The following is a 17050-nucleotide window of genomic DNA, read 5'->3' as shown; positions in this document are numbered from 1 at the left end:
AATACCAAGAGAAAGCACTGATTGTGTGAAAAAATGATAAAAATTTAGTTAGGTTAATAGTGTTGCATGACCGAACAAATGCCAGTTAAAGTAGTGAACAGCAAAAATGCCCTTGTCATGAAGGGGGTAAAAATTGCTGGAGGTCAAGTGGTTCATCTGAAAAGTTAAACAAAATCCCTGAAACCAACAAGCCTGTGCTTCCGATGGGCAAAGCACAGGTTCATTTTAACCTCTGACACTGAACTCCATGACCCATTTACTTCAGCCATACTGAATGATCTTGATGCTGTGTCCACTGCTAGTGACAAGAATACAGCTCTTAAAACAACTGTTTTTGTAGAATATAGTTCTATGGCAAATTAAAAAGAAAATATAATACCTGTTCAACTGTAGCTCTATCAGATTTATCTTTAACTCGATACCTGTTAAAGAAAATATTTGTGTAAAACATATGGCTCTTGCATATATTTCTATAATTCTACAGTTCAATGTTTTGCTTACAAGTAATTTAAAGAGAACCTGTCAGAACAGAAATGTGGAATCTGCCACTGTAAAGCTTAGGGGCTGTCAATGTCCTCCTTGTTTTGCTAGAAAGACACTTGCCTAGATCAACTGGTTAGATATTTCTTGGTTGAAGCAATTCACTAAAAAAAAGTTAATGTATTGGGACATTTTGTTTTTTGCCTAAAATCATGTGTGCTCACAAAAGCAATATGCAATGAAGCAAGGGTGAAAGTTCTGCAGTTTTTACTCCATTAAAAACAAGTCAACATGGGCAGCTCCTATATTCCTCTTTTGACAACTGCCTATTAACCACTTGCCGGCCGCAGATAGCCGAAGGACTGCTTCACTGCGGCTGGCCAGTTCTGGGAGGACAACATATGCCATCTCCCAGAACGCGCTCTCGTGCGCGCCCCCGATGATCTTCGTGATCGCTGTACCCTACGGACACAGCTGATCACGGGATATGGTAAAAGGCCAATCACAGAGGCCTTTTATCACGTGATCAGCTGTGTCCAATGACACACTGATCACCGGGAAATGCAATTGCCGGTTATCGGCTGCACCTTCCTCACGCTGTCACAGCATGAGGAAACTACTGCCGAGAACCGGCAGTTGTCAGAGGAGGGATCAGCACAGATCATCAGATCAGATGATCAGTGCCCTGATGATCGGTGCCTAGCAGTTCCACCCACCTGTGCCCAGCAGTGCCGTCCACAAGTGCCCAGCAGTGCCACCTCATCAATGCACATCAGTGAAGGAGAAAAATTACCTGTTTGCTAAATTTTATAATAGAAATTTTTTGCTCTTTTTTTGTTTATAGCGCAAAAAATAAAACACCCAGCAGCAAATAAATACCACCAAAACAAAGCTATATTTGTGTGAAAAAAATTATAAAAATTTCATATGGGTACAATGTTGCATGACAGCGCAATTGTCATTCAAAGTGCGACAGCGCTGAAAGCTGAAAATTGGCCTGGTAAGGAAGGGGGTATAAGTGCCCGGTAGGCAAGTGGTTAAGAACTAGATCAGTAAAATGTGGGTACCAATCTCTGTAATCAAACGCAAAAACAAATGATGCTTTTAAATAACTAGTAATTTTTACATCCACAGTGATGGACAAAGTCACTAGAGGGCCCCTTGTTGGTTCTGTAGGTATAGAGAGGCAACAAAAAGCAACCTTCGTAATACTCCAAGTTTTCTCATGGTTCATGCTGGGGTTAGACAGCAAACATTCTCTTCACTTTCAGTCCAAACGATGTTAATGGGAACATGGCAAAGCACTCTGCATGTCTCAGTGCTGGTCAGGCAGGGAGGAAGTGTTCTTTGCACACCACTTAGGTATTGCAATCCAGAAGCATGAACTCAAGCATTAAGAAAAAACGCCCTGACTTTTTACCTGTCCTAGAGGTTGTCCTGGGTTTCTGTGTCCACAGGAAGGGAAGGAGTCCTGCTCAAACCACACCCAGTATAAATTGGCCCCCCAAGTCTCAGAAGACCCTTGTGTAGATGCACTGACATCACATTTCAGCTCAAACAAACCCCAATACTCTTGCTTTTACTCACGTGTCCGCTTCCCTTTGCCTGGATTTTTCTGTAACTTTATTCATAACCGAATCAGACAGATTAAGGTTACCTAAAAAAAAAAATAAAAAAATATTAAAATTATTTTACTAAAACACATTTTGATAATGCATTCCTAAATTCTGCATTAAAAATATGCAGCCATGTTTCCAGTTATAAACAGGAACATTCTCTTTTACAAAAGACTTCAGGGCCACACTGCAGCGAGATCTGTCACTCGCTGTGTACCCCGGACACAGCCGATGACAGATCTGTGTACGGGCCCATTGCCAGTACCATGTGACCTGCTGTGACCAACCACAGCAGGTCACATGACAGTTGAAAACAATGGATGGCTTCCTTTTCCTTTCATGCCATCCATTGTATACAAGTGTCTAGCTGTGAATGGTCACAGTGATCACATAAACATGCTGGGCCAATCACAACCCATCTGTGTCATGTGATTAGCTGTGGTCAATCACAGCTAATCACAACAAAAAGACCTGAATGAATCCATTTAATTCAGTTAAATGCTTGCTTATAGCAAAGAAATTCTTTGCTACAAGCAAATTGTGTAAAAAAAAAAAAATACTGATCACTTCCCCAAAGTAGTACAATGTTACTACTTTGGTCATAGTGCAATATGAAAATAAAATCTTAAAAGAGAAAAATGTAACAATAAAAAAAAAAAAAAAATACTTTTTTTTAGTACTGTCACCAGTGTCCCTGATCACCACCACACCAGTTATATGATGACGTTGTACTGCACTGGTGACAGTATGTAAAAAAATAAAAATAAATAAAAATTGTGAAAATAATTTTTTTAATTTCTTCATTTTCCAAAAAAATGGGGAAAAAAATGTACAACTTCAAAAAACTTGCCATGCCTCTTATGAAATACGTCAGACTGTCTGCTTTGCAAAAAGGGGTCATTTGGGGGATATCTGACTGTTCTGACATTTGTGGCCCTCAAGAAATTAGATCGGCTGTCAGTACTTCAGGATTGATCAAGTTTCAGATATATCCCATAGTTTGAGGGCTCTATAACTTTCCTACAGAATAATAAATACTGATTTGGGTTATTTTCACCAAAGAAATAGCAGAATACATCTTGGCCTAAATTTATGAAGAACAATTATTCATTGTTTCTGTTATAACAGTTTGCAAAAGAAAAACATGGGTTTTTTTCAAAATTTTCAGTCTTTTTTGTTAATTTAGCAAAACATAAAAACCCCAGTGGTAATTAAATACCACCAAAAGTAAGCTCTAGTTTTGTGATCAAAATGATAAACATTTAGTTTGGGTACAATGTTGTATGACCGCGCAATTGTCATTCAAAGTGTGAGAGCGCTGAAACCTGAAAATTGGCCTGGGCAGGAAGGGGGTAAAAGTGCCCGGTACTGAAGTGGTTAATAGCAAAAAGTCAAAAATATAGTTTTTTTCTCTCAAAATTGGAACTTTTTTTAAATAGCAAAAAAAATTTCAAAAACGCAGAGGCGATTAAATACCACTGAAAGAAAGCTCTATTTGTGGGAAAAAAGGACGAATTTAATTTGGGTGCAGCGTTGTATGACCGCGCAACTGTCAGTTAAAGTAATGCAGCGCTGTACTACAAAAAATGGCCTGGTCAGGAAGGGGGGAAAATCCTCTGGAGGGCAAGTGGTTAAATATAAAACAGGTAAGTAGAGTACATTTTAAATGAATACGAATATTAATCTATTACTGTAGTGTTTATTAAAAGGCTAACTCCACCTGGTAACATGTAGCTAAGAAAACCCCCACAATGCCTCCTCAGTGACAGAATCTGGGGGTTTTCTCCCCCACAGTCACTGTCATGTTGGAAATGGCTACAGCTGTACAGGACTCAGGCTGCCATTCATTCACAGAGAGCTGTGAAAGAAAGAACGAACCATGAAGTCCTGGCAGATGGACTTGTAGCACTCAATTGAATACAAGTGAAGTAATCACTGCACTTGTAGTCCACTGACATTTCCTCCAGCTCTCCAACTGAAAAGTCTGTACCAGTTAAGCAGGGAGCTGGAGGAAGACTTCTGCAGGAGCCTGACATTGCACCTACAATTTACTAAAAACTCTGGTGCAAGGCTTTGCAGGCTTCTGTAGGGAATAAAAATAAATGCATGTTTCTCCTGCAAGGAATATATATATATATATATTTTTTTTTTTTAAAAAAAGGTCAACTAAGCCTTTAAAAGTAACTTCTGATGCGAGTTTCACATTTTTAAATGCTTGTTCTCTCATATTTTTGTGTTTGCAAAACAGTGCAACTCCACCCTTGTTATGGGGTTGCAGTCATGAGATCATACCTATGCCTATGCACATGGAATACTGTTGGATTATAATTATTGGGCTGATAGATTCACTTTTATATCTATCCAGATAGATTGCTTTAAAAATTGTTAGGTTGTTACACTTTGGCTATTTCCACCCATCACCCCCATAATGTTCACATCACATGCAGTTACACACATCATAACTTAGATATTAACACAGCCTGGTTGGGAGGTTCACCACTATTGTATACTGCAGCTCATATTCCTCCACCTGTACTTAAAGCAGAACTTCACCCATTTTAGCAAGGACCCCCTGTCTATTATACAAAATGTTTTCTTTTTTACTTGCTACATCCTCACCTAGACGAGGATGACATTGTGGGTTCCCATGCATACAGACACATACCGAAGGCTCTGCAAGTTCTCTGGCAAACATTCCGCAATGTGTCTGCGTATGAGCATCAGTCTGTGAGATCTTATACATGTTTAGTCACTCCAGAGTTTGATAGAGGAATGGCAGATCTGAACGATGTGCATGCAGACAAGGCAAAGACTTGCAACATGTCTGTACATGCACTGCATTTCCATTAAAGATGGTGGCGCTAGAGAGGAGCAGCTATTGGAGATCTATTGCTCCAAGCAAGACAAATTTTTTTTTTTTGCTTTAGAGTCAGGGGCAAGTGTTGGGGATTTAATTTTTTTTTTTTTTTTTTTTTTTTTTTTTTTAGGGGTTAGGAAGGGAGAAGTTCCTCTTTAACCTCCCTAGCAGTCTGATTATGTCCATATTTCTGTGCTCAAAACTGTACTTTTTTGCATAGAAATATGTATTTTTTTATTGTAGCCCTGTAATTTTTAGGAATAACTCACTGAAATCTGCCCGAACAAGAGTCTGGTAAACATCCCGGGTATGATAAAATTTGAAACACAAAATTATAAATTATAATAAATCATAATATAATAATAAATTTAATTCAATAATGTAATCAAACCAAAAACACTGAAATTTGAAATATAGCACCAAGTTCACACATCACTGAGCAAAGTGGCAAAATCGTTTTCAGTGTCTGATGCCGAATTTCCCCACGAATCATTATCACTCAATTCTGCAAGTAGTTCTAATTTACTATCGCTGTTCTCTAGCTGGTCTAAAACTGCGTTTGACCTAAAGGGACGCTTTTTGGACGCCATGGACATTTCTCAGTTTCCAGGCAGAAAGAACAGTAAAAATGTAGGCAGGACACAGGACAAAGCACTAGGGACAAAATGTATGTGAAATGGTTTGATACAGTAATGTTTTACTATGTGATTTTAGTGAATCTAGTGAATGTCACTTTAACAATTTTCAAATTTCTCGCCAGTTCCGTCCCCGTATATCCCGACGTCGCAGGGAACGGAACCCAGAAGAGAGATGCCGGCATCGGCCGGAGGACATTGCCGGGGATGCTGTAGGGGGGACATTGCGGGAGCACAGGACAAGGTAGATGAAGAAGAAGAGATCCTGGAGTAATGCTGCAGTGTAATCCCGAGTGTAGCTCGGGGTTACAGCTTGTGGTGCTGCAACTTTACCCCGAGCTACACTTGGGGATACCTCCAGGGAGGTTAACGTGAACTCCACACAAGCAGCTAAATACACAAATAAAGTTGTTCATATATATATATATATATATATATATATATATATATATATATATATATATTTTTTATTTTTTTTTTTTTTCATTGCCAAAGGTTTTGCATTTCTGTCTATCCAGTCTGCCATACACCACAGTCCTGCCTAGAATGGTGCAGTTTTATTTCCACATCTTTTCCCCACCCATATCCAGTGGCTGGACAATCTCTCCTTGTGCGGATTCTCCCTCCCGCTCTGCTGTAGACTACAAGAGGCTGACGTTAAGTCAAATACATGTACTTGCATTGCATTACAGAGCTGTAATACTTTGTGTGGCTTATATACAGTTGTGTTCAAAATAATAGCAGTGTGTTGGAAAAAGTGAATAAAGCTCAAAATCCTTCTAGTAGCTTTTATTTCCATACACACAAATGCATTGGGAACACTACACATTCTATTCCAAATCAAAACATGAAGAAAAATATATCAAATTTATGTTGTTCCTCTAAAAAATTTAAAAGTGAATATTAGACTGTTAAAAAAAAAATAGCAGTGTTTGTATTCTTCTTTACAAACTCAAACATTCACTATATAAACTGAAAAATGTTTGAAGATTTTGCTTTCCTTTGAATCACTTAATGAATATTTAGTTGTATAAGCACTGTTTCTGAGAACTGCTGTACATCTGTGTTGCATGGAGTCAACCAACTTCTGGCCCCTGTGATCAGGTATTCCAGCCCAGGATGATTGGACTACATTCCACAGTTCTTCTCCATTTCTTGGTTTTGCCTCAGAAACTGCATTTTTGATGTCACCCCACAGGTTTTCTATTGGATTAAGATCCGGGGATTGGGCTGGCCACTCCATAATGTCAATCTTGTTGGTCTGGAACCAAGATGTTGCACGTTTACTGGTGTGTTTGGGGTCGTTGTCTTGTTGGAACACCCATTTCAAGGGCATTTCCTCTTCAGCATAAGGCAGCATGACCTCTTCAAGTATTCTGATGTATTCAAACTGATCCATGATCCCTGGTATGCGATAAATAGGCCCAACACCGTAGTATGAGAAACATCCCCATATCATGATGCTTGCACAACCATGCTTCACTGTCTTCACAGTGTACTGTGGCTTGAATTCAGTGTTTGGGGGTCGTCTGACAAACTGTCTCCGGCCACTAGACCCAAAAAGAACAATCTTACTTTCATCAGTCCACAAAATGTTGCGCCATTTGTCTTTAGGCCAGTCAATGTGCTCTTTGGCAAATTGTAACCTCTTCAGCACGTCTTTTTTTCAACAGTGGGACTTTGCGGGGGCTTCTTCCAGATAGCTTGGCTTCACATAGGCGTCTTCTAATTGTAACAGTACTCACAGGTAACTTTAGACCTTCTTTGATCTTCCTGATGCTGATTGTTGACTGAGTCCTTGCCATTTTGGCTATTCTTCTATCCATTCTAATGGTAGTTTTTCGCTTTCTTCCATGCCTTTCAGGTTTTGGTTTTCATTTTAAAGCATTTGCGATAATTTTCCCCTCTCCGATCAACTTTTTAATCAAGGTACGCTGTTCTTCTGAACAATGTCTGAAACGACCCATTTTCCTCAGAATTTCAGAGAGACATGCACTGTAACCAGCATGTACAACATTTGCTGCCTTCCTTCCTTAAATAAGGGCAATAATTGCCACCTGTTCTTCAAAGAATGAATGACCTCACTAATAGAACTCCACACTGCTATTATTTTGAACATGCCCCTTTCAATTAGTGATTCAATTACACAGAATCAGCAGCATGCATGTCATGACTGTTGGGTCTGTTGGATTTCTATTACTCTACTACACCTGCTAGTAAATTATTTGCCATGAAGAAATACCATTTCTACCAAACAGTGATAGATCAGGTTAGTGATGTCCGACTGCTATTATTTTGAACAAAACTGTATGTGTCTGAAGTTCAGCTTTAAGTGCTTTATCAATAAACAGAGTGTTCTGTATAAGCATAGTTCTTTATTTTTTTATGATAAAATCACATATACTTACCTAGATTAATTTTATTTTCATACTTCTGTAAGACTTTGTCTGTCACTGTATATGCTTTAGATGACCTGTGTTGTAAATCTTGCCTGTTGGCCTAAAATAAAAACATTTACTGGTAAGAAACATAAATTAGTTGTATGGTAGCAGAGAGTGTTTGAGGGATTTGTAATCATGCTGGTAATTTTTTTTTTTTTAAGCTGGAATCAAATTACTGGCCTAAATAAAACTTAATTAAAGAGCAGTTCTACAATAATATAAAAGATGGGACTCCTGCAGGGTTTGGGAGAAGTGGATACCAGGATATTCAAGAAGCAAGGTCCAGGATTTGGAATACGTGGGTAAGTGTAATGTACCTACAGGATAAGCGTGCAATTTCCCATTAACTGGCAAGGAATTGTCCTGCATGTCATGTCCAAGCAAATGACTTAAAGGGTAAGTCACAGTAAACCAAGGGCTAAAACAAAGAACTGGCTATAATTTTCCCCTCACCTCCTTCCTTGGTCTGGGGCTTACTGCAAGGAACTCCCCTGATAACCAGACAGCCTCCCAAAATATTTAACACCAAGATCATACTCAGCAATTCAGCTCTATGTTATAAATGGAAGCTTCAAGTAAGTTTCTGCTCCCAGGTCTCCTCCTACTAAAGACTATTTTCACACTGCTCTGTTGCAAAAACATGAAAAAAATGCAAATACATTTGCGATGCGTTTTTTTGCACCTGTGAAAAAGGGACATGTGACTCATAAGACACACCAAAAACACAACTGTGGGTGCATTTTTGATGCTCTCATTTCAATGGGGAGGTGCGTTTTTGGTGCTCTCTTTTACCTCACCAAACAAGCCCAAAAAAAAAAAAAATGCAGCGGTCCAACAATTGACCAGTACAAGGAGTTCCATAGGATTTCATTGTCATGCCTTTTTCTCACGCTTCTTTATTAACGCAAGAATGGAAAAAAAAAAACTGATCCGTGTGGAAGCAGCCTAACACTGAACTGAAGTGTTTAGAGCGGAGTGCTTCCAGGTTTAGAATCAAATGACACCCCCGCAAATGTGTATATGTTCGCACCTGCTAAAAACGCATGGGTTTTGGTGCTGCTGATTTCAAAAATCGTGCCAGCACCATTTTGTGCGTTTCACACAAAAAGCAGCTCATTAAAAAATGCGACATGGTGTGAGCAAGCCTTCAGACTGGTGTGCCCAGAGATTGTGCAGAATTCTAAACATTGTCTTGACTGTAAAAAGGTTAAAAAACATTGCTGTAATCTATGTGTAAACATATGGCAGCAATTGCATTACAAAGGAAATATATGAATAGTACTTGAACCACTTGAGCTCCACAAGGTTTTACTCCCTTCATGACCAAGGCATTTTTTGCTATCAGCACTGCTATTTTAACTGGCAATTGCACGGTCAAGCAACATTCTACCCAAATGATATTTATATAATTTTTTCACATAAATAAGCTTTCTTTCGGTGGTGAAATAAAATTTCTTCATAAATTTAGGCCAAAACGTATTCTGCTACGTCTTTGGTTTAAAAAAAAAAAAAAAAAGGGACTTTGCCCATTAGTTTCAGTGAAGGGAACTCTTAAGGCATCATCATACCAAGACATTTTAGACAATTTCATGCTCCCAACTTTGTGGCAATCTGGCAATAACAGACCTCGCTAGGAAGTACACTAACTGACATCAATAGTGACACTAATACAGCGAACAGATATAAAACTCTACACTGTCACTGTACTAATTAAACTGGTAAGGGGTTAACATCTAGGGGCAAAGTGTTAACTGTGTGCCTAACAAGTGTAATATGTGCTGCTTTTACTAACAGATCTGGCTGTTTTTTCTACCTGCTTTGCAGAGAGATGAAACAGCCATATAGCTGTTCAATGTACACAGCTCTGTGTTGCTTGTAAACATGGGACTCTGTGCTGTGATTGGACACAGCCAATAAGCAGGTCTCAACCATAAAACATTGGCCGAGACCTGTTGTCAAAACAGCGCTGTGTCCAATCTGAAAGCAAGCACGCAAAGTATATCTGAGCCTGCAGCTGTTGCTCGGTCACAGTAAATCTACTATGACTGAGCTGCAAGTGGTCAAAAGAAATAAACACAATACCTGAGGATTAGATCCTCTTCCGCATAGGTGTTTGACAAGATTTGTACTCTCATCTTCCCAATACCATCCATCATCGTCGTCATCATCTTCTACTTCCTCTTCGCTCACATTACCAGAATTCTTCTGGGAAGCAAGTTGTGCTTTCTGCTCTAGAAACTTCTCATAACCATCATCACTATTACAAAAGAATAACAGGCAGCATTGCGATCAAAATGAATGTTAGAACTATTTATAAATACCTGATTTGCAATAGTACATATTAGAAGACATTCAGATATAAACTAAACAGGAGATTTATATAAGGGTTTTAAAAGAGAAGTCCGGGATTAAAAAAACAAAAAAAACAAACTATCATACGCAGTTAGGTGGATCGATCCAATGCTGCATCTGTCCCCTTCTGCCTCTAAGACTGAGAACTGATTGATCAAAGACCGCCGATCGCTCAGGTCTCATTTTCAGTGAGCAGAGAGCCGGTGACTGTCAGTCTGTCTGCTCTGCCCCTCCTGAGCTCACTGCAGCGCCGGGTTGTGGAGGGGGCAGGAGCGGCTGCTGGTCCAAGAATCTGGATGGATCCTGACATTAAAGTCGAGATCTCTCCAGAACTTGGACTAGCTCATTGCTGGAAATTGCATTTATAAACTGGCAATAGCATTTAGTGGCAGCAAGTGAGGGAACCTGTCTGTACATACTGCTCCCTCATTGCATATACCACTCCTCTCCTACCCCTTCCTTGCACACACTGCTCCCCCCTACAAAGAGGACCTGTCACTTATATGCGATCACAGAGGGGTCTATTGGTCCCCTATGTGATAGCAATAAAATCATAAGTTAAAAAAAATTAAGACATATTAAAAGTAAGAAAATAAAATTAGAGCCTCCCCACCCCCCCATGTGCAGACATTTCGGTTAAATGCATCCTGGATTTTCAGTTTTGGCAGCAGAATTTTAATTTCGGTGCACCACTAGTCACCATCCCCCTGTAGGTTTTTGCAGGCAGCCTGCAAAGGGTGGACAAGCTGGCTCTCTCTCACATCTCTGCTATTTGCTAAAAATAAGTAAAGCACAGTGAAGATTTCACTGATTTTTAAAGATAATATTTACCATATTTTTCACTCCATAAGACGCACCTAGGTTTTAGAGGCAGAAAACAGGAAAAAAATATTCTAAACCAATGGACTGCAGACACAGTACAGGAGATGACCAGAGACTGCGGACAGCGTACAGGAGATGACTGCTGACAGCGTACAGGAGATGACTGCTGACAGCGTACAGGAGATGACTGCTGACAGCGTACAGGAGATGACTGCTGACAGCGTACAGGAGATGACTGCTGACAGCGTACAGGAGATGACTGCTGACAGCGTACAGGAGATGACTGCTGACAGCGTACAGGAGATGACTGCTGACAGCGTACAGGAGATGACTGCTGACAGCGTACAGGAGATGACTGCTGACAGCGTACAGGAGATGACTGCTGACAGCGTACAGGAGATGACTGCTGACAGCGTACAGGAGATGACTGCTGACAGCGTACAGGAGATGACTGCTGACAGCGTACAGGAGATGACTGCTGACAGCGTACAGGAGATGACTGCTGACAGCGTACAGGAGATGACTGCTGACAGCGTACAGGAGATGACTGCTGACAGCGTACAGGAGATGACTGCTGACAGCGTACAGGAGATGACTGCTGACCTTTGGGGAGAGGGTGGAGCGGGTACCTGAATTTGACAGGTACCCGCTCTTACTTCCACGGAGTTGTTCTTTGGTTAGTGTCCGCTCTGCAGTGGGACCATACCTGTTCCTCTATCCAGCGCCGCCTTCCCGGCTTCTGTAGTGTGGGCGCTCGGCTTGACAGCCGGGTGCCCAGTGCGCATGAGCGAGAAGCGCTGCGCTTTGTGATTGGTCCGGCGGCTTCTGGGACTTGTCATGTGTCCCAGATGCCGCCTTACCATTCACAAAGCGCACCGCTTCTCGCGCATGCGCACTGGGCACCTGGCTGTCAAGCCAAGCGCCCACACTACAGAAGCCGGTGCTAGATAGAGGAACAGGTAAGGTCCCGCTGCAGAGCTGAGCTGCCGATCGGCCCTGTATTCTGACACGGCGGCAATACTGGACCGGCCGCTCCATAAGACGCACTGACATTTCCCCCCCTTTTTTGGGGGGGAAAAAAGCGCGTCTTATGGAGCTAAAAATACGGTAAGTTTACAAAGGCATTTGGTGCACATAAAGTGGATTTACATCCTTTGCGGCTATTGAACTTCATAACCACACCCTTTTTTAAATCCCATTTTACCTTGTGTGTTGAGCTAGCCATAATTAACATACTCACATGCCCAGTGTATCCAGCATTGTTTTGCTGGACTCCGCTGCCGCACGCTGGGTCCAGTGCTGCAATCTTCTCTAACATTATTGAGCCAGCTCTCTTCCTGAATTGTCAATAAAAATATGCAGCACTCTGTGCCACTGGATAGGTGGTTGTCATCTTATATCTTGCCACTAGATGTCATATCTCCCAGGCCAAAAAGGACAAGGTTCCATGGATATCAACATCAGCCAATAGAGGTATTATCCAGATCATCAGCCAGCAGATGGACAGGATTTTGATGAACACCTTCAAAAAGCCCGGGCTCCCTCAATACAAAAGAGCCCCAGGCCAGAAGCTCCTTGCTGTTCTTTCACATGTGTGTTTCTCTGTGCTCACCTATAGGGAGATATGACATCTAGTGGCAAGATATAAGATGACAACCACCTATCCAGTGGCCTATATCCAGAGTACTAGGAGTAGGTCTTAATTACTCCATGCTTCATCTGCTTATGCATCTGGTTAGTGCAACCTATACTCAGTACAATTACCACAAGAGTCACGAGCATTCTAGTCTATCGTTTGCTGATGCATCACAGAAGTCACGTTTACCCTGTATGATCTACATACTATGTTAACCTACAAGTTCTGCATCATATTTGAGCTATAACCATTGAATTTACTTATTTATGTCTAATTTTGGCACAGAGCGCTGCATATTTTTATTGTCTATTTACCACTTGAAGTCCCAGAGGTTTACTTCCTATGTCAGCTGCCAGCCTTTCTTCTTTTGTAGACACCTAGCGCTTGTTTTATCTGTCTTCTCTCTTCCTGAATTAATCTTCCTGTTCTCTGGGGTAGTCTGCAGTCTCCTGGAATATGCAATGTCAATATCCTAGGAGGCTACTAGTGAGGCGGACACTTCATTCTTGCCTAGGCACCAACGCAGGACTGCACAAAAAATTCAGCTTCTAATCATCTGCAGACAATAAGAAGTCAGAACAAATCCTCTCATGGAGAGTTTCACTAAAGTGTCCCCATGGGAAGATTTTTCCTCCATTCCTGTTCTGGTGACAACTCAAAAACATATGCTTTTGCAGCATGTTACACCCATACTTAGGGTGTGATGTGTAAAATGCTCCAGGTCTGCTCTACCTCATGACAGTAGGCGAGGGATCCTCTCCCAACATACGCTGTCCCTTTTCAAAAATCCCCACACAGCCGTGTCATTCATTCAGTGCAGTAGACGGCTTGTAGATCTCAATGAACTGTGAGGGCGCTAATGAGTGCCCTCATAATTCATCGCCATTATCTCCAGCTTTGTAACTGTCTGCCTGTATAGAGATATGGGCAGGCAAACTGGAGGCAGTGTCGGCAGTAGCCTTACATTGCACCCATGATCTACTGTTTGTGGGTACAATGCTCTGCAGGCTTATCAGGAAAAAAAAATTCACATTTTTTCCTGTAAAAAGAAGTGCATTTTTTAATTTCTCATAGGTGAACTTGATCTTTAAAGTGTAAGAAAGCCCAGAGAACTTCTTGCCTCTTCTCTTTTTTTGCTCCCTTAAAATGCTTTAGAAAGTGTTTGCCAAAGAGTGCAAAAAATACCCATTGATCCTGCCACAAATCCAGGGCTACCCTGTGAACTCTGCATCAGTGACAAGCTCAGGCATGTTTGCACACAAATCCAAACCCGCCTGAGTTATCCCACTGGAAAGCTGTCAAAGTCAACAGATAATCATAGGCAGCAGAAGTATTCCCAGGCCAGCAACCACACATATATATATGCTCATTGCATACATGCAGCTATGGGTGTGGAATGTCTCCACTGCCTATGATTGGCTGTCGGCTTTGACAGCTACCTGGCGGGATCTATTCTTAAAAATGGTCCCTTCCCCTACTACCTAATCCATAAAAAAAAAAAAGGAAGGAGGATTGTGTACTTACTATTGTTAATCTGCTCTGGTCCAGTCACGTGATCCTGCAGCTTTGGCTCCTGAGTCAGTGAGTGGCTGCTGCAGGGGAGAGGAGGGAGCACAAACAACACCTGGGCTATGACAGCTTATGAGTGACTTAACTGCTCCCAAAATTCAGCTCTGTTGTCAAGCACTCCCTTACACAGAGCTGCAGGATCACAGACCAGAGAGGATTAAAAATTGGCAAGTATACAGAACTTTTTTATATTGGTTAGACATGACAGTATTAGGACAGAAAGGTGACGTAGGGAGGAGGGAACATTATTAACAATAGATGTGGTTAGTTTTTTCTTCCACTAACTACAGAACCCCCTCCTATTATGGAGAAGTGGAAAGATGGCGTTGGTCTGTAGTCCAAACACTTCCTGTTTTAGGGTGATACGCCCTCGTTTTTTACTCCAGTGGGAATGACCTGGGCACAACTCATTGAAGTAAAAAAAAAAAGAAAAGAAAAAAAAAAAGGGGGAGTACAAGTTCAGAGTACTCTCAAGCTCCCCTCTAATGGCGAGCGAGTGTTGTCACCCTAGGACAGGAAGAGTGTGATTAGCAGGATCACTAGTGGAAAATAAAATTAAAAAAAACACCTAGTCCACATTATTTTAAAATAGAACTATAGGCAAAACTTTTTTTTTTCCATTTTGGATAGAGTAAGGCAGTTATAACCAGTTAAAAAAAAATTTTCACCATCTGTGTCCCATTGAGGAGATTTCCCTTCCCGTACCATAGCCAAATAGAAAGTGAGCAGAAATCCCTGCCAATTAAGGGAATTCTTTGGCAAACCCCCAGTTCACCAGAACTGAAAGATTTCTCCTCTAATGCTTTTCTGAGAACAATCCAAAATTTTGGATTTGTTTTCTTACTTTCACATTCAATGATAACGGTAAACAGAACAATTAGAGGGTAAATCTCCCTAACAGACACAGACAGCAATAACAACCTAATAGGTCCTAATCTCGAATCCCTCTGCACTCCATCAAATAAAAAAAGTTTTCTTTAGTTATACTTTAACCACCTCAGCTCCGGAAGGTTTTACCTCCTTCATGGCCAGGCCATTTATATACGGCACTGCGCTATTTTAACTGGCAATTGCGTGGTCATGCAACACTGAACCCAAATAAAATGTGTACACACACACATATATATATATATATATATATATATATATATATATATAAATTTTATATTTATTTTAACAAGGCTGCTCTCTGTCCGGGTATTTATGCCTTTTCCCAGAATCCACTGAGCCAGGCCTCCCAGGGATTTGCTGGGGCTACATAAGTATGCAGCTGCTAATTAACCACTGAAGTTCCTGAAGATTTTACCCCCTTCATGACCAAGCCATTTTTCGCTATTCGGCACTGTGCTACTTTTACTGATAACTGCATGGTCATGCAACACTATACCCAAATAAAATCTATATAATTTTTTTTTTTTTTCTTTTTTTTACACAAATAGATTTCTTTTGGTGGTATTTGATCACCACTGGGTTTTTAAATTTTCTTTTTGCGATACAACAAAAGCAAAAAAATAGACCAAACGTTTTGAAAAATAAAACATTTTTTTACTCTGCTATGAAACATATCCAATTAAAAAAAAAACAAGTCTTCATAAATTTTGACCAAAATGTTTTCTGCGACGTCTTTTGATGAAAAAAATTCCAATACGTGGATATTGATTGGTCTGTGTGAAAGGTATAGTGCCTACAAACTATGTTATATATTCACTGCAATTTTTTTTTTTTATTTCCAGCTGGAACTCCACTTTAAGGAATGGACGGTTCTAATATATGACAACTCATTCTATCCCTGGGTTCAGATACACTTTAACCCTTTATTACTCACTTTAACCCTTTATTGCTCAATCAAAAAACATTCTGGATACACTTAGATAGTAAAGGGTTCTGCAGAATGACTAGAAAACAACCTAACAGTTTCCAGCCATCTCAATTACTAATGAGCAGAAAGAACATGTACACCACACATCACTTGATATGAAGAGGCATTGCCGTATTCCCTACTATCTGTATAGAGCAGTGTAAGACGTACCCCAGTACTGACATCTCGCCCTGCCCCCCCTAAACAGAGCATGTATACAGAAGCCATACATAGTACAATGATCGGGTGACAACACAAGGACTTTATATATTACTCGTACACGTCACATATAATGTATGCGAACATCCGCTGTACACTCTGACCCCGCCGATTATACTTCTAATTGCTCACCTCTCCTCCAGCTGTTCTGGATCCGCCATGTTGGTACTCTCATGTGTGAACATGAGGCCGGCAGTGTGACAACACTTCCCCCACGTGGTGAGGGAACGCCTCTACCATGTCAGTGACCAATAGCGGGTATGTCACGCCCTTACAGCGATGACTTCCGTCATCTCTGCTGAACACTATATACTTCCGGTGGTTTTTTTTTTGTCACGACTCAGGGAAAGGAGCCAGTACTGTAAAGTATACAAAAATGCACTAAACATGTTCTCCATCAAAAACTAAATATGACATAAAAGCTACTAATGAAAAACAAATGAAAGAAAGGTTTGCTTTTACTTTACTCCGCCCAAAAGGGGAAGTTCTGCTTTAAAGCCTCGTTCCACACTCCCCATTAACCTCTTCACGCCTGCCAAACGCAAATGTGCGGCTTCTCTGCGTC

The 17050-nt window shown here is 40.8% G+C and overlaps 1 protein-coding gene across 1 annotated transcript in view; it reads right to left on the bottom strand.

Annotated features, from left to right (window-relative positions):
• RIOK1 (RIO kinase 1) overlaps positions 1 to 16743 on the bottom strand; it is a 72127-nt gene extending 55384 nt beyond the window's left edge. The window contains exons 1-5 of the mRNA XM_089660796.1: positions 16618 to 16743; positions 10112 to 10286; positions 7997 to 8087; positions 2068 to 2137; positions 380 to 422 (exon numbers count right to left, since the gene is read on the bottom strand). Coding sequence (XP_089516922.1) covers positions 380 to 422; positions 2068 to 2137; positions 7997 to 8087; positions 10112 to 10286; positions 16618 to 16670 — 432 coding nt within the window. The 5' untranslated portion in view covers positions 16671 to 16743. The remainder of the gene's footprint in view (positions 1 to 379; positions 423 to 2067; positions 2138 to 7996; positions 8088 to 10111; positions 10287 to 16617) is intronic.
• Positions 16744 to 17050: the final 307 nt, after the last annotated feature.

Source organism: Staurois parvus, unplaced genomic scaffold (genome assembly GCF_062004578.1).
Source record: "Staurois parvus isolate SC_StPar_1 unplaced genomic scaffold, SC_StPar_1.0 ptg001275l, whole genome shotgun sequence".
Lineage (NCBI taxonomy): Eukaryota > Metazoa > Chordata > Amphibia > Anura > Ranidae > Staurois > Staurois parvus.
This window is presented reverse-complemented; position numbering and strand designations above follow the sequence as displayed.